At 41.6% G+C, this 25,814-nt stretch overlaps 1 protein-coding gene across 1 annotated transcript; it reads left to right on the forward strand.

Annotated features, from left to right (window-relative positions):
* The first annotated feature begins 403 nt into the window (after nt 1-403).
* On the forward strand, nt 404-8,495 carry TCTE1 (t-complex-associated-testis-expressed 1). The gene is made up of 4 exons (XM_044448346.1): nt 404-587; nt 3,010-3,578; nt 4,964-5,413; nt 8,046-8,495. The coding sequence occupies exons 1-4, from the start codon at nt 404-406 to the stop codon at nt 8,247-8,249; spliced, it is 1,407 nt and encodes a 468-aa protein (XP_044304281.1). The 3' UTR covers nt 8,250-8,495.
* The last annotated feature ends 17,319 nt before the right edge of the window (nt 8,496-25,814 follow it).

The following is a 25,814-nucleotide window of genomic DNA, read 5'->3' on the forward strand; positions in this document are numbered from 1 at the left end:
GGTGTTCATGAGCCGAGGTACCACTGTATATGTCTTTTAAAATGGGAAAGGATTTGAACTGTCAAAAGAATCACTGCAGTTTTGAAAAGGGGAAATGTCCTGAAAGAATGTTTGAACTTTTTTTTAGCTGTAACATGTACTCTTTGGTCCTGGTCTTGGGGAGCACAGTATTTTTAGGCATAGCTGGTGGAGGAAGCCAAAGCCTCTGTAGACCAAACTAGAAATCTCCATGGCCTAGATTAAAACTGTCCCTGCTTTACAACCAATAGGCTAGTACCATAAAGAGACAAAGACCTCCATCTTTTCCATAAGCTCTTCTTTTAGGAAGAGTAGCTGCGAAGTGATTATCCAGCCTGATTATCTATTCTAATTAAGAAGAGAGACATCACCCTAACGTTACAAGATGCAAGAGCCAGTTGCTGGAGACCCCAGTACTGTTCCTCCCCCGAGCCATGCAAGTACCCTGAACCCTGCAGCTAACCCCCGTCGAATGCGGCGGATTATTGCTGAGGATCCTGAATGGAGTCTTGCCATAGTTCCACAGCTCTCAGAGCTCTGCATCCAGCACATAATCAACAACTTCAAAAGTAAGTCAACTGCTGGTAAGGATGGGAGGCTGCTGAGTGGTAGAGATAGAAAATGCTTTCTTTGGGGTGGGTGGTGGCTGTTAATATTCATTACATTTCTGTACTGCCCATAGCTGAAGCTCACAACATTAAGTCACAACATTAAGTCACCCATCCAGATTTCAACCAGGCCCAACCCTGTTTAGTTTCCAATATTAAGCAGGATCAGGCTATATGGAAGCTTATATGGGTTATGTCCCAAATCTTTTACAGGAAGCTACAGTATAGCCATTTTTGCAAACATGTACGCCACAACCCCCTGATGCTGGGAACAACTGAAGGCAAAAGGAGAAGGGGATGGCAGAGGTTGAGGTGGCTGGTTGGGGTTATTGGAGAGATGGGTATAGGGTTGGGCATACTCCGGGCTATGGTGGAGGGCTGGCGAACCTGGAGGAATGTTGTCCATGGGGTCGTGAAGAGTCAGGCACGACTTTGCGATTGAACAACACCCCAGTCATTGGATCCAACCACTTGATAACTACGGGTCTGTCTCCAACATCCCTTTTCTGCACAAAATGAGTGGTGGTGTCTCAAGTCCAGGTCTTTTTGAATGAAGCTGACTGAATTCTTTCCTGTCTGGACTCAGGCCAGGTTTAGGGATTGAAATAGCTTTGGTTGCCCTTGTGAATGACCTTGGCCAGGAACTGGATATGACAAGTATATGACTGTTAGTTTTTCTCAAATAAAGGTGGAAACTTCTGATGTAGATGTATGAAGAGAACTGAAACTTATTTACAACAGTTGGTCCAGTAAAACATAACTGCTTTACTTGTTTGTATTTATTTAAAGCTTTTATAAACTATTCAATTAGCAACCAGTGTATAACTGTTGGTCAGCATTTGATGCCACTGAATGCTCACCTTCTGGAATATATGGCCATTATAGGATTGGGGATCTGTGTAAGATCCTACTCTTACCAGGCTGGGTGTTTCCAGAAGCTGGTGCTAAGCAATTACTGCCCAGCCTTCAGATTTGTGGAATTTCTCCCCAACTACATGAAGCTACTAAAGCAAATATGGGGCTTGGGTCTCAATACTATGTAGATGATATCCAGCTGTCACTGTCAACTCATCCCAAGCCATCTGTGGAGGTCCTTAACATTGCCTCAGTGAAGTCATGGATTGGATGCAGGTTAACAAGTTGAGATTTGATGCAGGTGAGATAAAGATACTGTTGGTCAGTAGTAAAGCTAATCTGGGATTGGGGCTACAGTCTCTTATGGGTGGAGTGGCACACCCTCTGAAGGATCAAGTTGAGTTTAAGGCTTTTACTGATACTTTTCTCCTGGAGGGTCAGGTAGCTTCTGTGGCCATGAGTGTTTTTGCCTAACTTTGGTATGCCAGTTGCTGGAGAAAACAGATATGGCCACAATGAAACCTACCTCAAACTTCTTCCATGTAGACTATTGCAATGTGCTGTACATGAAAACTGTTGCTAGGGCAAAACAAAAGGCCCAGACTGCTTTCTGGCATGCATTTTGTTGACCATGTTACACTGATCTTATATGAACTGCACTGGATGCCAAACTTTCTCAGAAAAAAATGAAAGGTCCAAGTGCTTCCATATGCTTCTAGGGTATCTGAAAGTTCATCTTCTCCCATATGAATGTGCCCATAGTATAAGACCTTCATTTGCCCTTCTACCACCAAGAAAGGTTAAATTGATAGATACACAGGAGAAAGCCTTCTCTGTGGCAGCCTCTGAAACTATTTTTCAAGAACAATTGAACTGGCTGCTTTGTTGCTCAGTTTTAGCTGATCTCTAAAAATGTTTGTGTGGTTCCACTTGATGTTTTAGTTGTATTAGCTCTGCACCATTTTAAAGATTCCATCCTGCTCTTAATTTTGCTGTGGGGTGTGTTTTAAATTGTTTGATATTTTATTTGTAAGCTGCCTTGAACTCCTTATTTGGTCAGAAAGGCAACTCTCAAGTTTATAAATAAAAATCAATTTAAATAAAAAAATAGATCACATGATTGAGTGATATCTGATTATGTTTTTAATGAAATGCAATAGGATGGATCATTGAAAATTGTTCCACAAACTAAATTGTTACTGGGGCTGCTAATGCCTTTGCCTATTTTGGAATAATGGTCATTGCTGATATATCACATAAGGTGTATCTATGCTACAGTCTGAAACTGATCTAACAGTTATTTCCTCTTCCTAGGAAATCCTGGGAAATCCTAGCTTTGTAAGGGGGGAAAGGTATCCCTAACAGAATTTCCAGAACCCTCACCAAACTACCATTCCCAAGATCCTTTTCTTAAACACCATCCATGCTTGTGCAATGATCTTTGTAGATTAAAAACAGCAGGCAGGTATCATATTCAAACAGACTCTGTACCTCCCTTTAAATATGAACTTCCTTTCTTTCCAACTAGAGAATCCTGTTTTAGATAGGCTCCTTCCTGAGCACCAGAGAAAGGTGCTAGATAAGATCTCCACAAGTCTTCCCCTCGCTGTGACAGCAAATCTAATTAGTGATGAAGGCTACTGGAAAAGGTGCTGCACTGAGAGATGGACAGTTTGTGATGTGTCCCACTATGGAAACAGCTGGAAACGGATGTTTTTTGAACGTCACTTGGAGAACATCTTGAAGTTCTATATTCCAGATACCACCAGCCCCAACCAAGTCCTGGATATCATCCCACTCTGCAAGGAGTACGTGAGGAAGCTGCAGATTGACCAGTTCCTTCCACCAGTGAAATTAGATCAGAAAAAGGAAGATGAAGATGTCTCTGATACTGAAAGTGATGCTGGAATAGATGAACCTTCCATGGACCATTTTGATATGAGTATGCTCACTCCACTGCTCTGTCACCTAGAAGAGCTGGACCTGTCTTATGGTGTTAAAGATTGTGGCATGAATTTTGAGTGGAATCTTTTTGAATTCACCTCTCGGGACTGCTGTTCCTTGGCCAATGCTCTCAAGAAGTGTCCAACTCTAAAAGTAATGTTTCTCAGTACAATTTTATAAAACTTTGTAACTCTAAGCACAGAATGATAGTTTCTAAATGTCAGAGACCAGTTTAACTGTCTTCTTACTCCAGTATTTCTCAATTATATCCAGCTTGAGCCATTATATTAAATTAGTACTTTTGGCTGTCAACATAAAGGGGAAGTACAGAAGTACAATGAAAGGAAACCTTAGAAAATAAGCTGCTATGTCTCTGCTGTACTGAATAAAGAACACTTAAATCCCTTGGATTTCAGGTGAAAATTGCTTCCAAATTAAGGTCAAATGGGATATAGGGAAGATTCACAGCCTGCCTGCCCCAAATTACATTGAGGTTGTTGCATGGTTGCGTTGTTTAACTGTATACCACAGTACTCTTATTCTAACCTGCATTTCTCACTCCTACTGCAATCCAAGAGGAAGATAATGTAGGAGAAAGGGTTAACTTTCTTCCCACTGCAGCACAGCCCCAATTCAACCCAGAGGCCTCTACAGTTTCTTTTAATGGAAAAGACAAGTAATGGGAGATCAAATCATGTACCTTCCATGGCTTGTCTGGTTTGCTCCTTAATGTGATTTACATTAAAGCTGCAGCACTGGGGTTCCTTTTCAACATGTTTTCTCCCAGAATATCTATTCTTAATGTAGACGTGTGTGCGGGCAGCAGCAAACCAGAAAGCCAAGGTAGATGAGGGTTGTTAATGATCTGTACATCAGAGTCCTTATTGATGGTACAGCCCTCCTGCTCTGGAAACAAAAAAACCAAAAAAGTTAGCATGGGAGAAATGACAGGACCCACACAAACTCCAAACCATCCTGGATAGTATAAGGTCCCTAACTATTTGTTCACAGTATCTGAGAAAATTGTTGTACCTTGCTCTGATGGGTCACCATCCCTCTGGGTGCCAGCTGATATTACAGAAAGCTTTGAGTTCACTTAAACACCTAGGAGAACTCTTTGATTCTAAATTCAAATGTAGCTGAGAGACCAAACTAACCAGAGAACTGCCTAAAAACCTAGGGGGTTCAAATATCATCTTATTTTATTTATTTCTTTACCACCCAATAGTCAAAGCTCTCTGGGTGGTGAACAATAAAAATACAATAAAATACAATATAGATTAAAACAACTAAACATCACAAAATTACATTAAAACCATATCCAAAACTACATTTTTACAACTAAATAGCTAAAACCAGTACATGTATATCCTGCTAGGCCTGCACCTCAGGGGTGCAAAAGGAACAGTTCTGAAGAAGCATATTAATAATTCCTGATACTTATAGTAAGTGACTTTTCCCCAAGAAGCTCTTATGGAAACGAACTGCCCTGTCTTTCAATAAGGAGTGATACATGTTATCTTATGTTCTTGCTGCAGGTCTTCACACTATCCCGTAGCAAAGTGGATGATGATAAAGCCCGGATGCTGATCTACCACCTGTTAGACCATCCCTCACTGATGGAGCTAAACTTGTCCCACAATCTGATTGCAGACCGGGGAGCACGAGCTGTTGGCAAGCTGATCAACCGCAGCAAGTTGATAACTCTTAACCTTTGTAATAACAGGATCCGAGTTCAGGGAGCCCAGGCTATTGCTCATGCCTTGTCTAAGAATTCCACCCTGACGTTCCTAAACCTGCGGCTCAACTGCATTGAGGATGAGGGAGGCCAAGCTATTTGCCATGCCCTGCTGGTGAACAGTACACTAACGACTCTTCACTTGGGTGGGAATGAATTGTCAGAGCCAACAGCCACCCTCTTCTCGCAGGTCCTGGCTCAGAACACAGCTCTGACTCGCATCAACCTCTCCTGCAACCACATAGGGCTGGTAAGCAATCCCCTTTTTCAAATGGGAGCTTAATATACAGTAGTTTGGAATGTTCAGGGCATTTTATATGCATTACTTTAGTAATAACAGACTTTGTACAAAACATATGGAAAGCACCAAGTTAAGGAAGGCTCTCATCAGCCCTAACCAGAATATCTAATCGTCAGGACCACCTGGCAGGTCTAATTTGTTTCAGGCTGAGAGTGAGTAACTTGTTCCAGGCCACACAATATACAGATGCTTTTAAAATATACAAGAAACCGCTGGATGAGGTCATCTGGAGGTGTGGGCTCTATCTCACTTTCTCATCTGATCCAGGTGACGCGGTAGCTATCCTGAACCGGTGTCTGAACTCGGTAATGGGCTGGATGAGGGCCAATAAACTGAAGCTGAATCCAGATAAGATGGAGGTCCTGTTGGTGGGCACTCCCACACTCCAACTAGGTAATTTTCAACCCAGCCTGAATAGGGTTACAGTCCCCCAAAAGGAGGAGGTTTGGCACTTAGGGGTGCTCCTGGACCCCAACCTGTCCCTGTTTTCCCAGGGGGACTCAGTGGCCAGGAGCACCTTCTGTCAGTTTCTGCTGATTTCTCAGCTACATTCCTACTTGGAAGAGCGGAGCCTTGCCACGGTGACCCATGCGCGAGTAACCTCTCGCCTCTGGATTGCTGCACCATGCTCTACATGGGGTTTCCTTTCAAAATGGTCCAGACATTACAACTCATGCAGAACAGGGCAGTGTAACTGCTTACGAGGACTGGCTGGTGAGATCATATTACACTGGTCCTCCCTCAGCTGCATCAGCTCCCTGTTCCAGTCCAGGGCCATTCAAAGTGTTCTCCTTGATATATAAAGCCCTAAATGGCTTGGGACCAGGGTACCTGAGGCAGCACCTTTCTCCATCTATACCTGCCCAGTCACTTAGATCTTCAGAAGTCCTTCTTCAAGTGCTCTCCTCTAGTGAGATCAAAGGGGAAAGGGCTAGGAGGAAGAAATTCTCAGCAGTAGCACCTAGGCTGTAGAATTCACTTCCCAGTGATATATGGCTGGCACCTACTTTTCTTTCTTTTAGGTGCCAGGTGAAACCTTTTTTAGTCAAACAAGTTTTTGGTTAATTTATTTTATTTCATATCTTGTTATGGATTATTTTGATTTATATTGGTTAATTTATTGGTTGTGCTTATTGGTGTATGTGGATGTATTATCTGCTGTTATTTATTATTGTTTTACCTATTTTATTAGATTATCAATTGTTTTACTGTATTGTATGTATATTTTTACTTAGTTTTAGCATTTGTGAGCCACCCAGAGAAACTTCAGGTTATGGGGAGGTATAGAAATTGAATTATATATAGAGAGAGAGTGGGGGGAGGGGGGAGGGAGAGCATATTTTAAAAACCTGTCATGTGCCACAAGCATCATGATGCTACTTTTTAATTCTTGTCATGTTATTATCATCTCCACTAGGACACTATAGAGGCATCAAGGGTTGAGAGTTAATGGGTTCTTGTATTTTCCCTTGCATGCCAAACTCTTGCTGAATTGCTGATCACATCCATTTAGTGATTCCTAAGCAAATACTTATTTTCTCCTGACATTGTAATGAGGAGGTAGGAAGATGTCACTGTCATAATGACATCTTCATAACTGAGAGAATGATACATCTATCTACTGAGAACTTGTCATTAGGTTTTAGATTGATGAATCTGCGACCTTAGAGGTACAGAAATGTGCTTGTCATGATGAGCATCCCTCTGAGGAACTCTACCAAACTTCAGGATAAAATGGTCTGTGGACACTCTCTGCTCTGCTTCTTCTGAGCTTGGAACCTGAAAAGAGAATGTAATGGAGATGTGCTTGGCTTCAGACTTACTTGCTCAGCACAACAGGACTGAGAGCAAGCTTCTAGGCAGGATTTCATCACTGCCTTCATACTCATACTAATGAGAACCATCAAAATTCAGAGAGTGTTGGATGAAATGGGATTGCATTTGTGGTCCTCTAAGTGAGAGGGTGTATGGGAAAGGCTTAGGTCTGTCCCTCCCTGACTGCACAGGTTCTAGAGAGCAGCTGATGTTTGCAGTGTTGTTAAGGCTACCATTTCAGTATGCATGAAGACAGACATAATGTTTTCAGGGTGGTAGATATGTCTGCTCTCTAATGGAGTGTTTGAGCATGAATAGCGTAGTGCACCTGGATAGTAGAAAATCCTGCTGTGGAAGATAAGATGCCTGTTAGCTACTGCAACAGAAATCAACATGCATTTGAAACACAGGGACAGGAAACAACCACTTGGGGGAAGCAAGTGGATGTGGGTTGGGCAAAGATAAAGAGTTCTTTCCACTGCCTTTTCATCATGGTTTTCATGGAAAAATGATGGGCTTTCAGTCTATATTTTACCTATTTGCATGTAACATATAGTTTGCCCCTTATCATTCCAGATTGGTATCATTATTTTTTGTACAAGATTACATGCTATTTTTATTTCTATGAAACCCTCTGACAACAGCAAGCATACTTGACCCTTTTTGCAGTCTTCCTGCAGAAAGCTAATCAAAGGACCATGTGAAAATGTGATTCAGACCTGAGTGTATGGCTTACCTGACCTTCAACCAAGTCTCTTCATTGCAGGATGGAGGGAAGCAGCTGCTGGAAGGCATGACTGATAACAAGACTGTGGTGGAATTTGACCTGAGGCTGGCAGAAGTGGGACAGGAGAGTGAATACCTCATTAACCAGGCCATCAAGACTAACCAGGAACTAGCTCGTATCAAAAGCCTGCAACATTCAGCTTCCACACATTGCCCACATACTCAGGAAGAAAAAATTTCCTGACCTACTGTAAAGTTTTTGATGTTTTTGACATTACTTCCATCCATGACTGATTAAACATCCATTTTTAGTTGACCATTCTGGTCAGAAATTATAGTCCTTTCTCAACTTGGCTTGGGCTCAGCTGGGTTCAGATGCAATTCCACTCAACTTTTTGGTGAAGCCTTAAAACACTGTGGTTCCCATTCCCTACTGCACTTTGCTTGTAAGCAAGCCAAAGCATGTGTAATTGAAATAACTGCACACTTTTCTGATAATTCCGCCTCCATTTCTTGTCCTTCCCTCCATTTTGAACTTTCGTTTGTGAAAATACCCTTTAAAACACACTGATGGTGATCTATAAATAAAAGTGTTTAAAATTCATTTTAGATAGCTCCGTCTGTTATTCTGGAACTGAAAACATAATATTATTGAACAGCATGGTAACTAAATGCACAAGGCTGTTAAATAAGGAGGAGACTTAAGATAATAAACTCTATCAAGATACAACATTCTTAAACGGGGACAACCTAGGTTGAGTGCTGCTGACTTTGTGGTTAGTGACACTTTGTTCTGCCAAGCCTTTTCATTCATTACTACCACCAACAACGGAACTGCAGGGAGCTGTTCGTTCAACCCTGCAGCTGATGGTACCAAATTCTGGCAGCAGCCTTGAGACTTACTGCAGGCCTAAATACTGCAGCCTCCCAGCATACAACCAGATATTTAGTTTGGACCTCACTGCATACCTATACTACTAGCCTGCAGTAACAATTTCTGCCTTCCCATTTGTAACACTTGAGCAGTGAGATGTATTCTACACATGATGCCATCAGTCCTATTTTTCAACTCCTCAAGTTGTGGGCAAGTGTATGTGTGATAGGTACATCACAAAACAGTCATGTTCATCTGGGGCTTTGTTATATGTAGGAGGGGCAGAATATTTGTACTGTCTGTTCAGTTCATTGAAATATAGTTTTCACATGTTTACACATCATTCTAAGCAAATACACAACTCATCTAAAACTTGTTACTGGAAAGGTGCTCTTACCTTTGTTAGTGGACTGTATTTATGATATATGGGTTACTGTGAATCTAGTAACATAATCTGCTATGACATTTGAATTTAAATATCCAAGATCCAGGTCTGCATCTTGTGGTTTTCTCTTTTCTTACCCTGTGAGGAGAGCCTTGGTGATATGGTCAAGTGAAGATTGTTGCAGGAAATGTAGGCAGCGCCCTTGAAAAGGGACAATCATCATGTGCTAAATTTTCAACATCAAAAAATATTTCCCTGATCTGTCATCCAAAGTCTCCAGCTTTTTCAAGCTTCTCTCTGTAGTGATGAGAAAACTACATAGAGGTTAAACTGGAAAATAAGGCAGAGGATCAGATTTTTTTCCTCTAGATATTGCTACAGGTTGGCACACATGGCAATGGAGTCATTTAACTTTCCAGAAGGTGCTGTATTGAATACTTTGAGGTGCTTTATTATACACTTTGAGGTTCTTAGCATGTCTACTGGTCTTCCAATCCTAATTCTTGGAAGAGGCTTGTCCCTAATTCCAAATACCATGACTTTCCTTTGCTACTCAGCCTTGTCTTTTCTTTGTCTTAAGATCTGTTCTGCATGGCAGAGTTGATCTTTATAAACTCAAAATGAATTCATACTGATCACTAACATGTAAAAACATGCCAATTCAGTCCTATTCAAATTTACTTGGAAGTAAGTCCTACTGTGTCCAATGGAACTTACCACTTGATAAGTATGTCTTAGACTGAAGGCTTAGCTTCACAACACTTACCTTTAAACCTCTTTGCCATAAAAAACTTCATTAATAATAATCATAGTGTCATCATTCTTTGTATATGCAACTGTGTCATTGTTGATCTTTGGTATTTATTATAAGCAAAATCTCATTCTGATATCCACTAGTGATGAAATGTTACAGCATTTTCTCACTGAAGCCCATATAAAAGGATCCCTGCTAGGCAGCTCAAAAGAACACACATTTTATTGCACATCTGTCCAGCTTATCATGAGCAGATTTAGATTTATCTCCTGGTTTATTTTACAGGTTCCAAGCACCTTACATTATTTTAAATATTGAATAATATATTTTAAGTGTCAGATGTACAAAACTGCTGATACAGTAATGTCCTGCATAATCTTACCCATCAAGAGCCTGCCAACATAAAAACCATATTGTATAATTATAGAAAAATGCTCAGGTTTACAGTTTATCAACCACCTGGATAAATGGGGTGGCAAAAAATGAGAAACAACCACCAAGCTCTATAATACATCATTTGTATCAGATCCATCAACTGACCACCCTTAGAAACCATAAAGCTTAGTATGAACAAGCTGTTTAACACTTGCTTTGTTCTTCCAATCCAAATCTAATCAAAAATTAAGATGCTCACAGATTTAACTGCAAAGAGAACTTACTGTGTTTTTTCTCTCATGATGTGAATATGGTTTCCTTTGGCCTTCACAGTATATTGGGCAACTATATTTACCAGCAGGTTTTTTTGCTATGGATTCCATCATCAGTCTTGCCCCAACCACTCCTCCCAAAATTCAGGGAACCATCTTCCTTTTTTTCCTCAAAAATTTTTAAACTGTTCAATGTTGAAAAAAGAAGATATATTTACATAGCATAAATGTGTTATAGGGAAGAAGGAATGCTTGCATGTCACAAGCTTTAACTAATCAGTTCCATGCACAGTTTACCGACACTGAAGGACTTCCCCAAGCTCAGCCTTGCAGAGGCTTAAATATGTGTGACAACAACGTGGGAATGTGTTTCTAAAGCATATTTATTCCTCTTTTGATGTATATTTCTATAACCCCTACGTAGAAAGTCAGACATACACACATTGGACATTGTGAACCATCTGGAACTTTTATTACACCGATTTGGTTTACAATCTTTGTAGTTTGATATTTTGAACAAAAAGGCAACATTGTGATATACTGTTTGTACATATAGAGAGACAGACAAACAGAGCTAGGTCATACGGACATACTGAAAAGTAAAAACTGTGTCAGTGTTCACAGAAAAGGGTTGTCAGAATATACTTCCATCGTTGCTTTGTTCTGTGCATTGGATATCAATGTCCATCCATGGCTCAGTTGCCTGCATGCCCCTTGGCCAGCAGGGCTTTTAGCTGCTTGATGCTGTAGCCATAATAGATCAGACAGGATACTTGTATGAGGTTATCTCAGCTGGTAGCAGCGACTATGTTCAAGATGTTGCACCACCCCATAGTTCCTACAAACTAGTATGTGTTCTCCCTTTCTAATCCACAGATGGACCTTCCAGTGGCTTGAACTACAGGGGTTGCACCAGCATAAGAATTATGCCAATAACAGCAGCTAGAAAATATCCCCCTGAGACACATCTAAGAACATCAGCGATTCACCATCAACCACTTAGTTTCTGATGCTGAGGCAGGTTGAGTTATTAGTTACAAAAATATTTATTACTTAAATTACACACCTGAATTAAGAGATCTTTTTTGTCACTCAGGAAGGCCCAAGACCCTTGGGTAAGCATAGCTCCTTGCGTGTGAGTGAGGCTCATTTACTTCAGGGTTCAACTGAATCTGAGAATAAATGTGAATGACAACCGCAAAACAACCTGCCTGCAAAGAGTGGAAAGTGCAAAAAAAAACATTTTTGAGACAATGAAGAGACTGTAAGATGTGCAATAAACATCAAGCAAATGTAGTGCTCATTTGTTTACCCCTGGAACAGATTTGAGCTAGATAAAACCACAGGGCTGAAATGGTATGTATAATTATGCATTTCCAAGTATATGCGTTAGAGGGATACTTACAGAAACAAGAAATGCTAAGATCATCCATCAGATCCCCCAGTACTGAGATGACTTGGAGCTGATGTTGTGCCATAGACATTTCTCTCCCACAGGGAGACTACATGTTAAGACGGCAGGTAAACATAAGTTACATGGGAAAGCTTGCTTTGGAGCACACCTTTGGAGAAGGACTTTAAGAATGTGCAGTATCAAAGTATTGTGAGACTCTATTACGACTCTCAGTTTTGTTCTTGTGACTGGAAATTCAGCATGAGCCTCAAAGTAAATGTATGTTACACTATAAATCCATTAGTGGCCATAAGTAAAATCCTTATCTCCCCAACTTACCCTCTCTGTAAAATTGGAATTCAAAAACAAAAACAAAGCCTTACTCTACAGGACTGCTGTGAATATTTTAGATTTATAGCCAGCTTTATTTTGAAGGATCAGATTAGGTACCTATTTTAAAGCATAAAACTCATTAAAACAAGAAGTACAGTTAAAAGTTCTCATCTTAGTCCTAACCCTTGAAAACCATTCCAATTAGTTAAATCTTATAACACTTCCAAAAGATCCTACTATTTAAACTTTGGTGAATCTCTGCTTCATTTTGATGCAAGTATCACAGGTTAATACTGTGACATTTGTTAACTGTTGTGCTACAGAGTTATTCTTAGCTCATTCTGCAATTTTCTCAAATGACTGGTCTATCACAAACATAAAGAAACAGTGTCAGAGAAATCACAGAATGGCTAACACAAATAATAAAAAATCCCAGTGCTTTTTTGTGATGTGAAGAAGATACTTTGTGGGCTGCATGAAATGCCAAAACTATAGGGCAACTAGGCAGGTGTCATTATAAACCAAAGAAGAAATAATTGTCAATTGCTAATTAGAATCATTATTTCAGCTGAACATTCACAGAATATTTAGTTTCCTCTTTGTATCTCTAGGGCAAAGCAACAAAGGCAAAGTGAGCTATCAATCTGCCATCCTTTCTCTGCAAGGAATAGCTTCTAAAATGTGGCTTATATAGACATTTGAACTCCGAAGAACAAAGCTAGAATACTCTGAAAGCAGATTCTACATAAAATGGCAAACACCACTTTTCCAAACTGAATGGAACTGAAGGGCTATTTGGAGCAGCTACCTCTGTTTCTTAGCTTTTCCTGTAAGCAACACAGACATTGGCAGATTCGTATGTAATGGCCGCCCACCATGGTAGATGACCATGATGAGTTGCCATGCAGTGCCAAGCACCCCCATCACGGTTGCACTGCACCATTCTCCTACCTCCTTCCCTTTCCTTCCTCCTGGCGGCATCCTAGAAGACACCACATGGCGGAATGAGGCTCTTTCGACAGTCATGATCACAAATCTATTTCAGATCAATGCAGTTAATCAGAGTCTCCACTACCCAAATGGGGCTCATACCCTGAAATTGCACCGAGAGGGATGGGGGAGCTAATCAAGCACTCCGGTCTTCTCCAAAAGAGACCTCTGGTGTGCTCCCCTTCCTTGGGGCAGTGCTGCCAAGCAGATTACTGGTTCCTGCCTCTTGCAAAGGGAGAGACACCTTTGAAAGCCACATCAAACTGGCCCAGCCATCAGTCATGTTCTCTGGTTAGCTGCTTGTTCTGGAGCTTGCCCCACAATGTGCTGTGCTGCCCAAGTTTGGATGACACAACAACCAAATGTGGTAGGGGGAACCCTACTACAGGCTGTTGTGTCATTTTTGTGGTTGACAGGCATGATAGTCACAACAGTCAACCGCCATAACTGGGAACAAGTGATGATAACAGTCAATGGTTATTTTCCCTGTTGTGTGAACCCAGTTGCTAAGAAGGCTTTTGTACACATTGTTTTAATGTCACTTTCTTAGGTTATTCTAATTATATTAGGCTCATCTTAGAGATAGACTAAAGCTATCTTCTGGTAGACTCCAGCTAACAACAGAGAATTGCTCCATTCAGTTGCAAGAAAGGGGGTTTTGACTAAACATTAAGAACTTCCTGGTGGTGGTTGACAGTGGAACTGCCTGCCTCAAAAATGCAGTGGACCCTCCTTCTGTAACAGGTTTTAGCAGAGGCTAGATGGCCACCTGTCAGGGATGCTGAATAACGGAGAACCTGCATCAGGAGTGGATTGGACTAAATGACCCTTGAGATCCTTTCCAAATCTATGATTTTAGGACAAGATACAGCAATTAAGGGATAAACTATAATATGACCATAAACCCTGATATATGCAGTATGTTTTAATCCTATGCTGACTATAATGTGTAGATAAGTTTCACTTGGGCAGTTCTGCTCTTGGTGTCTCCCAGCCCCTCCACCTTGTTTGTAATGAAGATAGTCATAATGAAGAAAGGTGGGTCTCAATATACATGTTGCATTTACAGAAAGGCTTCTTCTTCACAAGTCCTCTGCATATAAAAGCATCATAATAGTTCTTTCACACACAGTGTGCTTGTGAGTAAGACACATTTCTGTTGCTGCAACAATATGTGTGCCTTGACACGTTTTTATGGTAGGAAGGTGATGCAGAGTAGCGATCTCTAGGAACATAAGAAGACAAGTGTGCTGTTATGTTTGTCTGCTCACCTACAGGCAGCAAAGACCTGCCAGTCATTTCTATGGTAACAAAATTAAGTGGAAGGAAGCTACTTCTGCATTTAAATGAATTTGTGAAATAACAACATTCTCATAAAATGAAGGACTAACATGTTCTATTGGGATAGGAAAGATCTGTGTGTAGCTGCAAGAGTCGTCTCCGTGCACTACTGAACCAGACTCTCTCTCTCGTTAACTGGCCACAGATACACAGCCTCTTCCTCCCCGCACCTACGGATACCCTTTCAGTCCACAGCCTTTCTAGCCCATTTCTCCCCACAGCTAGTCTTGTATGCGTTGTTGTATCTCCTCCTTGTTAACAGAGGGAAAGTCCTATGACCCACTCCCAGTTAAACAAACCCACATAATTGAAGATGTTCTGTGTGGTAGGGTAGATTATTAACTATTTCCATAAAGTATTGCAAGGGCTTTACCATCTTCATTGTTGTCATGAACTGGCTATGGAAAGAGGTCTCTGATTCAAAACATCTGTTCAGTCCTTCATGGAGAAGTGAGAGAGAGTTGCTAAGGAAGTTATCCTTAGTGGTAAACTGCAGGAGAAACCCTTTCTCCCAGGGAAGCTGGACCCTTCCTTCTTGAAAGCTGCTGCAGGGGGAAGTGAAATGTGACTTGGTGTTATCCCAGAATACAGCAGGTGAGCTCACCACACTAAGTCACACTGCACTGAAGGCTACAGAGAAGGGCCTGTTTGCCTCAGGACTTGCAGGATGCCTGGCACACCATGACTCCTCCTCGCAAGTCCTCCCACAGGTTCCCCAGGGGATGCCATCGGAGCACCAAGGTTTTTGCCCCCTGGCACCCTTGGCAGCCATACTGGGGAGTGGAGGGAATGGGGAAGCACCCTACTGGCAAGCAGGCAGAAGCAAGGGGTGCCAGCTGTCACTGTACCCATTCAAAAAGCCTGGCGTGGGGCAGGCAGCTGGGGGCAGGGAGTCTTGTTCTGCCCGCATCTCCAAGCCTCCCATGGGTCTTCTCCGTGGAGAAGTCCCTGCTCTCTGCCACACACACTTCAGAGATGAGAAGGCATTGCTCCTTTCCCTCTGTCAACACAAGCAACAGCTGCATCCCTGCACATGGTGCGGCATCTGCACACTCTGCTATTATCAGAAATATTCCTTGGCAGCAAGTAGAAGCACCCACATGCCACCCACTGCAGGAACCGTTTGGAGGCAACGGCGGGGGGGGGGGGACGCAATTCAGTGTTTTCTCTTTGGGTGCGGGGGGTGTCTGCCTGCTGGGAGGGGCTCTCTTGCAACCTGTCCTGCTATGCCCTATCTGGCTGAGTCACCAGCATGGGATCTTAAGTTACTAAAATACAGACAGACAGTAGAACTGGTTGTTGAGGGCCTCTGGGCCATTATGCAGCTCTTTAGTTTTACAGGCATTTCTTTAATGGAGATTGAAGGCCAAATGAAATGAAATGATAGATCTCCCGAATGGGACTGCACTGGGGCTGCAGCCTTCAGGGCTCAGTATGGAGGATATATGAACCCTTTCCCCCATGACATTTGCCTGCTCTTAATTGCTCCCCTAAACTGCTTACCTACAATGGGCACCTGTATGTCTACCCATTCAGCAAATAGCATTAAGGTGCATTTTCAACAGGGGAAGCCGTGCAGGGAAGGGAGGGCTACCAGTGCTGGAGCCCTGATCCAATTCTGACCTCTCTCTCCAGGAGCTACTTTCACCATCTGAAAAAGCAATCAAAAGCACCCTTCTGAAGTTGAGAGCCAGTGTTGTACAGGGGTTAAGACTGTGGGACTGGAACTCAGGACATCTGGGCTCTCGTCCCCAGTCAGTCATGGAGCTCACCAGGTGACTTTAGTCAGTCACAAACTCTCAGCCCTATCTACCTCACAGGTTTGTTGTTATGAGGATAGGATTAGAGGAGAAGGAGAGTTATGTAAGCCACCTTGAGCTTCTTGAAAAGGAAAACAGGCAGGATATAAATATAATAAACAACCTCTAGTTCGGTTTGGACCTGAAACAGTCAGGCAGAAAAACATGCAGTTGTGCTTTCTCCAGGGTATTAAAAGTAGGCCTTTCTGCATTGCCTCCCCCAACAAAATGTCCTTTTCAGAAGATTGCTTTCAGCTTTGCTTCATTGTTCCATTTTCTTTAAGATTTTATGTTTCCTGCTATGGACATGACGAAACCAATACGATTCTGAATTCTATCAAACTAGCACAGAAGATGGTAGTAGGGTCATGCCATCAGCTCTACAGAATGATCGGCATTGCCAGACGCCTCCTCTTGAGCTGCTTCCATTCTAGTTGTCTTCTTCAGAAATACTGCTTAACTTCCTCAGCATCCTTTTTTCCTTGTGCTGAGTCTTTTACACTGTGAGCAGAGACTATGGCTTTAAGTAATTGCATGTAAGCAACATTTGCTTACTGAAGAGTGAGATAAAAATGCTCTAAATAAATAGACTGTAACACCCACCCCCATAGTTAAATGCATATTTACACAGTAGCCATAGCAGAACTTAGGAAGTATACTTCCAAATGCAGCTTTGGGTTTTTCCTTCTCCCTCCTGGACCAATTTGGGAGCCTAGCAGAAACTTCCACGCCACCCACCGCTTCACGGGGGAACAGCGGAAGTGTTGCAGATATGCATATATGCATACGCATTAGAGGTCTTAGGACATCATAGCACTTGAAAATGTCAGTGGTTTCCATTGTGTTCATCACTGGGATTTAGAAACAAGGTGTATGCATTTTGGTCTTGAGTCAGGCAGAGCTGGATTTTAACACCTGCTCTTGTTTAACTTACTGCGCAGCCTTGGGACATTCTCAACCTAATTTTCTCCACGAGGTTGTTCTGAAGACAAAACTGGGTAACACCCCTATATGTCACTCAGGGCTCCTTCAAGAAAGAGCAGGTCAGAAATGAGAGAAATAAATTAAAATAAAATTAACAGAGATGACAAATCAGCAAATGACAAAGCTCAGCATGTAGGAAAGTTATGACTTGACAGAAAGGAGCATTTTGATGGAGAGTTGCAGGTTGGAATGACTACAGTTTCCAGCATGCAGTGCTCTAGCTTAACAAAGAAACAATTCTCATGGTTTATATGCACTCTGTACTATTTGTTTAAAAAAAAGATCTCCATATCTGACACTGAATGAATGCTTGAGATTCACTTCAGATAACAGATTCAGCACTTGTGCAATGGATTTACAGATGCATAGATACAATTCAGATTATGACTTCTCTTTCGTTGTTCGAGGAGTATGACCCTGAAATTAATTTGTTAAAGGTGAAAATGTTTGCTTACTGGACAAGAAAGCTTTGGTATTGGATCCTGGCAAATAATCAACCACCATTTTACAGCTTTAGACTCAGTAGTGTTATAGAATCTCTAACAGAAAACATCGTTTATCTTTACTGTTGTGGCATCACCCCTCATTGCAGCAAATGCAGAATTATGCACAAACTTTAATGATCACAACATCCTTACTGAACAACAGGCAACATTTTTGTTCACAAGAAAGAGCAGATGCAATTGGAGCAATAACTAGCTTAATTTTTCTAAGATTTCACACAAGGCACAAGATGATCCTTAAAAAAACCCCTCTAATGTGTCTGTGGATATTATATCCTCTGCGAGTCCCAGAATAAATGTCAGCCATCCATGTCTACTCTGCACTGCAACACCAACTGAAATGCCTCCAAGACAGCACATTTAAATTACCCTAATTTCTTGCCTTTCCAGTTGATATCTTATGATTTTAAAAGAGCTGGTCAAAACATTCATTCCCAAATACTGTTTTTTATTAAATATCTTTGAAATGAAAAAATAAGGTTTTATGAGGAATTTGTTCCAGCTATTTAACCTGCTTTTTTTGGTTAATATATCTCAATTTGCTTCTGAAATACAGCATATCTATTTCTGGATATACACACATTTTTAAAAAAGATTTGCCCTGGTTTTCCCATTATGTTCTTATAGAAAAGCCATAGGAAGACAACTTTCTTCTATAATCATGAAAGACAGCTGTGGAAAAACATTATTCATTTTACCCACAGTATGAATGAAGCACCATTGCTTAGTGAAAGAGAAAAAGAAAGCCACAAAAATAATCCTGCATTATTCAGAGGAGAAAGAATGCATCTTTTATCACCTGGTCTTATGAATATGCTTCTCTTCCCTCTGGAGACTTGTTTGTGTGTCTAGGGCCTCATTCTTTTCAAATAAGCATTTTTCACCTTGATTAATGTGATGTTTTCCAACATCAAGACTCATTAGCTATCAGCTGATGGCACTGCTAGGGAATATTTGAACCATGTAACTCATATGGATACTTAATCATCTGGACACATTCTAGGTATATTTTCCCCCAATAACTGAGTGGCTAAGATTGCAGTAGAAGCAGCTAATGCTGATGAATAGTGGAAAAAAAATTCCAAGGATACGTGCGGGTATCCTGCTCACACAAACACACACAGTTTTACAAATCAGTGTACAAAATAAAATCACAGTGAGTGATCCAGATAATTTGTAAAGTCTCTGTACTGTATAATGATTCAGGTAGGACATTTGTATTCATTCATTTAGAGTGCATATTAAAAAAAAGGAAAAGAACAGGGCAAAACAAAAATGCAAGATGATGTGCTTACAATTAAACCCATTGATCAGTACCATGGAATCACAGATCCTTAGCAGTTCCTGGAAGTGTGATGTAGGCTGGCAAATGCTGTTTCATCAGAATAAACTGTCAGTGTTTGCAGAAAGATTAGTTTCTCCTGTGGGCTCCATGATGATGCAACTCCATCACAAGACAAGCAAGGTGAACAGAGAAAGAGCGGGGAAAACTATGAGAAGCTGGGAGTCTTCTAGATTTGTGTCAGATCTTGAACCATGAAGAAACCACATCTTGGCAAGGAAGATCTAGCCTTCAGAGATAACTTGAGCCTAGTGTGGTATACTTCAAATCTGTTTTCTTTCTGGTGACACTGGAAAGATTATACTCTTGGGCACCTCACACCTCTTCATGGTATGGTCATAAAATCCATTATGGAAGAAGGAAAACAGAGTAAGTTGGCGGATTAGATTACGGTATCTCTAAAGTCTATTGCTTGAAGACCAAATAATAATTGAATGCAACTGAAGGTGCAATCATATGCACACCTCCCTGAGAGTAAGCTCCATTGAACATAGTGGGACTTACTTCCAAATAAACATGCATAGGATTGGGCTAAAGGAAGAGAAAGAGGTTATGATAGCTAGTTACAAACAAACTGTATGGCTCTTCTCATCGCATGAAGGGAAAATCTGTAGCCTCCAGTTACAGGGAAAGCTCAGTGATTTTACAAATACTCCCTGCAGCAATCTGGAATTTTGAAAGGATTGCAGAGCAATATTGATCTTAATATGATGTTTGTTTGTTTGTTTGTTTGTTTGTTTAAAACTTTTGTATACCATCCCTTATGCATGGCATCTCGGGACAGCTTATAATCATTAAAACAACACTTCTGATAGTCAGAAGTGCCTGTATAGGTTCCCCAACTGGCCCATGAGGACTTTTCGGGTTTCTACAGGGGGTAGGGCTTGGCCTTTAAATTCTACTCCCTGGAGGAAATGTCTGATTCCTCTGTGCATTACTTCCCTCCCATATGGAGGAAATCCCACTATTATCTTTCATCACAGATGAGCATTAACCATGGGAAAACAGGTATATGTGACCAGTGATTCAGTTGGCTCCTCCCTTGACTGGCCAAGTCATCCTCCTGCACCTTCACTTGAGACACACAACCTGGAGAGTGGCTCCATGCGGGACTCATTGGCGAAGTCCTATTCTCTGTGCTGAGAGAGGCAAGGAACTCCTAGAACCTGGGAGGACCTAGAAGGGCAAGCTGGAGGAGCCTGGTATCATGAGGGCAGTGAGCACTGCCATGGGCACTGATGTCGCCTGGTCCGTGGAGGCCTGCTGGTGGGAGGGCAATAGCTCTGTGATCCTTATGCTCCCCTGAAACAAAGTGCGACACGTCCCAGCGCAAGGTCCATGCGTGTTCCAAATATTGCAATACAGCAATTAGTATAGATTAACAAGTACCTAAATCATGAAATATTTTCATAATGCTAGGAACTTCTAATGGTTTATGTCGAACAACACTAGCATCCAACATAAGAGCTTATCAGTGTGCAGATAAAATGTAGTTCCTGCCTCCTGTAAAATACCTGCTACTTTATGTCATAGTCAGCAAAGTCTATCAAAGGAACAGCAGCAGTTCTATTAATGATTAATATAGCAAAAGTATGCAAATTCTATGATATAATGTGTGCCCCTGCAATAACATTACAAGATCAGTGGATATCCCAAGTAACTTTAGGGCTCCCTCTGGACAAGTGATGGAATTGTGAGCAGCCTATTACTATTTTTCAGTGAAAAAACACTTAAACAGAAGCATAACACTTACACGTATGTGTTCTGCATTTAAAAGTAGGCCTCTGTAAGGTTATACAGAGCTGAACTTTGGCCTAACTTGTAAGCTTTTCCTGCATATACACCAAACGATGCATGTTATTAGAGATGATGCTCAACTGTGAATAATTATGTGAGAGCAATGGAAAAGCAACATCTTTCTGATAAAACCAGAAAAGGGCTAAGGTTTTTTTTTAATTTCACAAGCTAGATGATCATTCAATAAATAATTCAGTGTTTTGCCATCATTTCTTTACACCAGTCAATGCAAGAAAAATACTTTTAAAATACTTATCCTTCATACATATTCCTCTTAAAACAAATGAAACTAAGATTGCATTTGAACACGAGGATGCCAAAAATGTTGCATAAGTGCCCTCCCGCCCCTTGAGATCAGGGGAACCCTCTGTGAATGATATTAGGAGGGTGAGTACCCAGAGGAGGGCCTTCTCTGCGGTGGCGCCCCACCTATGGAATGCACTCCCCAGAGAGGTCCGCCTGGCACCGTCATTATTTGTTTTTCGGCGCCAGGCTAAGACCTTTTTATTTAAAACTTATTTTAAGTGTTAATTTATTATGTAGGATTTAAAAAATTTTTAAACCAAGATACACCGGGTTTTAATATTTTAAGTGTATAATTTTTGTATAATTTTGTATGTTTTTGTTTTTGTTGTGAGCCGCCCCAAGACTTTGTTGCGATGGGGGTGGCATAGAAAGGTTTTAAATAAATAAATAATAAATAAGTAGATGATCCCTATAAAAACAGAAGCACTCATCACTAGCACACTCTTTCCCCAACCCGCCCTTCCTGGCAGGATGGCTGGTTGGTGGAGGGTAGGACATGTAGCCCAATACACTGGGGAGGCACCAGGCGGGAGAGGTATGTGCTACACGACAGACTATTGTGACACTTTGTTGTTCAGTTGAATGACAAGTCCACTGAACCATGGCCCAGGTTAGCAGCGAAGTGTTGAAGCAGAAAAGTGATGATGAGTAATGCCCACCCAACTCATGTATAAAGCTAGGCGAGGTCTTATGCAACCTCTCCAAGTGCACTTGAGTTCTTTCCATTCCCCTCCATGCTGGTTGGACTTGTTGGGGAACAACATGGGTTTTTAAATGGGCTTCATGGGCATTGAGTGTGCATCCATTGGTACAGAAAATTCTCAGGCCAGTCCTCAAATCTCTAAGCCTAGGGAGTCGAAGGGCAAAAGCTTTTTAAAGCTTAATGTATAAAAGTGTGGCCATGAAAATATAAATATGAGGGCTGTTTTCGGTGACTGCTGAGTGGAAAGGCAACTCTCTCTGTTCCTCTAACCAGCTCCGGGAGGAAGGTGCAGCCAGTGGCCCACATCTGCCCCTCCAGCACCTGGCCATCGCAAAGATTAACGCAGGCAGCGCCACTTGGTCCGACGGCTGTGCTTAAGCCGACATTTCTGCCTCATGCCAGAACTGGGAATGCTGCTTGCGAGCTGCCAGGGAAGCCACCGAGTAGCACAAAGCCAGCAGCATTCCACTCTCAGGTGTCTTCCTGGTAAGTTCATGTGAGGCCTCCAACACATCCTGTCCTTTATCAGGGAGAAGATTTTACTGCTGAAAGTGTCAGAAGCTCTCCAGCTGAGGTGATTGTGGTACAGAAGAGGAATGCCACCATCATGGATTGGTGCCCCTGCTCTGAGCAACATGGATCAAGCCACCATGGCTGGAAACTCATTCTTAACCAGTTTGTTCCAATAATGCTGTTTAAAACTGCTTTTCTATTGTACAGGAATGATCCTTTTCTGGACCCCTGGAGAACTACTGCCCACCATAACCCTGTAAGGTAACACGGAGCGAGACAGAACACTGTTCTGGCTTGGCAAAGACAGCTTCCTCTCTAATCCAACGTCTGCCCCTGCACAGTGGAACAAAAGTCAAGGCGAGTGAGTCTTGGAGGTCCCACCAGGACTGGTTCTATCAATCCATTTTAAACATTTGAACTTATTTATTTTGGCTTGGCACCCTGAAGAAAAATACCTGTGGTTCTCACCCTAATCTTTATCTACTCAGAATGCCTTTGGGCCCCAAAGCATTCTGGGGTAATGAAAGCAGTCCTGGATATTGCAGCAACTCCATCCAGGGCTTCTTGGCTGAGCAGCCATCCCTCCTGGCCTGGCAAGCTTATTTGGAGGGGTGGAGAAGAGGGGCTTTAGGTGATGAGGATGCCCAGCGGTGCTCAGCTTGGCACTCAGCAAAGAAATGCGGAGTGAGGTGGCTGCAGCAGCAGTTGCTGCTATCTGCATTCCCTGGGCAGGGGGCCCGCAAGGATGGTCTGGGGGAGGGGCAGAAAACCCTCTCAAAGCTGGCACAGGGCCTATGTTCCTATTATAGATTGCACACTTTTCCAAGGAAAAGCAGCACTGCCGATTTGATTTGACCCCTTTAAATCTCTCAAATATAAATTGCAATTATTTAGTGCAATTATAGCCATGTGCTCTTGCAACTGACCAAGTGCCACTAAATTCAGTGGGGCTTATTATGTTTAATGCCATGCTGGCACTGCCTGTTTCAGCTAAAGCAGATGTCTAGTGGTTGTGATTGCAAGGATGGTTCATCATCATCATCATCATCATCATCATCATCTGTGTAGGACTGAAAGCTTGTATCTAATATTTGACAGCCTATATGTTTCCCATATTTATTATGTTTAAAGTATTTCAATGTTGGAAATCTGGAATCAAGGGAAATAATGGAAAATGGATGGTAATCCTGCTAAATCATAACAGGATATGATGATATGAGGATGCATTTATCTCACACAGTCAACTTGAGTTGCTAATCTGGGTGCAAACTATATGGAATTTTCTTCTCACTATCACATTAGCTTAACTTGATAAGCTGTTTTACTGGTTTGTTTATAAGCTAGCCTTGGGTACAATAGGGTAGAAATTTAAATTTCGAAATGAATTTCAACAAGATAGCACCTGGTAGGGTGCTACTGAATTAAAGAGCAGTTGCTGGTAGGACCTTTTATATTATGTTCTTACAGACTAGAAATCTCTTTGGGATTTCCAGTCAGAAAACAACATCATATAAAAAACGGTACATTAGCAAAAATATATTCCAATTAAGAAAACAAAAAGAAGTTGAAGAAACATTGCTGGTTGCTGTGTGTTGTTGTCTTACTTTCAGTCTTTTTACCTCCACATGAGTCAGTTACCCACCCTACAAAACCACTGGGGGATAAGATCACATAGGGACTTCCCTGGGCACAGTATTTTATCCACTGCAGGGTTAATGCTGATCTGGCACCTTCAGCGCACTGCCCAGAGTGTCAAGGTCTGATGCAGCAAATAGAGCACTGCACTCAAGAGCTGTCATGCAATTGGCTCACTCAGTGATAGAGGATAAGGTTGCACTTTTTACAAAAGGATCCCTTCTGATTTCACTGTCACAATTTGTCAGCTTCATTGGCTAGTCCCAAATGTAGAATCTCAAATGCTTTGTCTTAGTAGAGCAAAGCAAATATTCTCCAAGGTATGCCATTCGGTGAATGCATCTCTTAACTTCAGTGCAGTCAAGTTCAAATATGATGTTTTCAGCAACAAATTAATATTATGAGATAATCAAGAATGGGGTGCTGAAACACTGGTTTCAAGAGGGAAAAAGAGATTTTGTTGGCTGACTTGCTGGCAGGGCTGAACTCTGTAACAGATTAGAATTTCTGTCACTGTGGAAGACCAAGTTAAAAGTTTTGTGAAGGCATAGAAAAGAACGTTCTAATTTTAACTGATAAAAATCTATTTCTATTTTCAAGTGAACATAGTGGCAGGAAAGCCTCAAAAATCACGTGGTAAAATGAAAGGATAAATCAAAACAGCTCTTGAACTGGTACATGTTTATCCCTTGCCCTGCTCATATCTTAAAAAAATAAAACCCAAAGAGCAGCTTTTATCAACAGTCTGGAGTAATAAAAGCACATGTCCCAGGAGCACCCTGACTGAGATACAAAATGTATCCCAAAGTTGAGATATACTTACAGTTTCTTAAAATAAAGCTAACTTAATTAACATTTTCTTTTCAGTTTGGAAAAATCAGAGTTGTGTTCCAGGTAGCAGATGAAAAGCTGGCTTGCTGAGCAGCTTAGCAGGGACAGAAGGCCTGCTGCAAAGCACAATGCAGCACAGTCGATAATTGAATAGGGAGGGTGGGAGGAGAGAGAATCAGACACAAGTGACTCTGTCTAGCTTCTGCAGCAGCCACTTCATATTAGTTTCTGACCTGGAGTGCTTAATCTTGCCCAGTCTCAAAAGCTAAGCAGGGTTGGGCCTGGTTGAAATCTGGATGGGTGACTCCAATGTTAAGAACTGCTAAGAGAGCTTCAGCTACAGGCAGTATAGAAATGTAATGTAATAATAATAAATAAAGAAGAGGCACAACTGATCTTTTTACACAAGTTCCCATGGGAGTAAGTCCTGCTTTCCATTTTTTTTTTACTTCTTTATCTGTTATACATGTGAGAGATCTTCCAGCAAAAAGTGTGGCCCTTTTGGTGGCAGGACCTGGGAGGCTCAGAATGAAGGATCAGGAGCCTATTTCAGGAATGGCTAGACATTTTCAATATTTAATGGACTCCACATACAGGTCCCTTAACTCCACATGCCAGTTGAAGTAAGGTAGCCTCCAAGAGAGTAAAAAGTAGCTTCTAAAAGTCTTGGAAAGGCATC

Source organism: Varanus komodoensis, unplaced genomic scaffold (genome assembly GCF_004798865.1).
Source record: "Varanus komodoensis strain SLA01 unplaced genomic scaffold, ASM479886v1 scaffold1, whole genome shotgun sequence".
In the NCBI taxonomy this organism is placed as follows: Eukaryota; Metazoa; Chordata; class Lepidosauria; order Squamata; family Varanidae; genus Varanus; species Varanus komodoensis.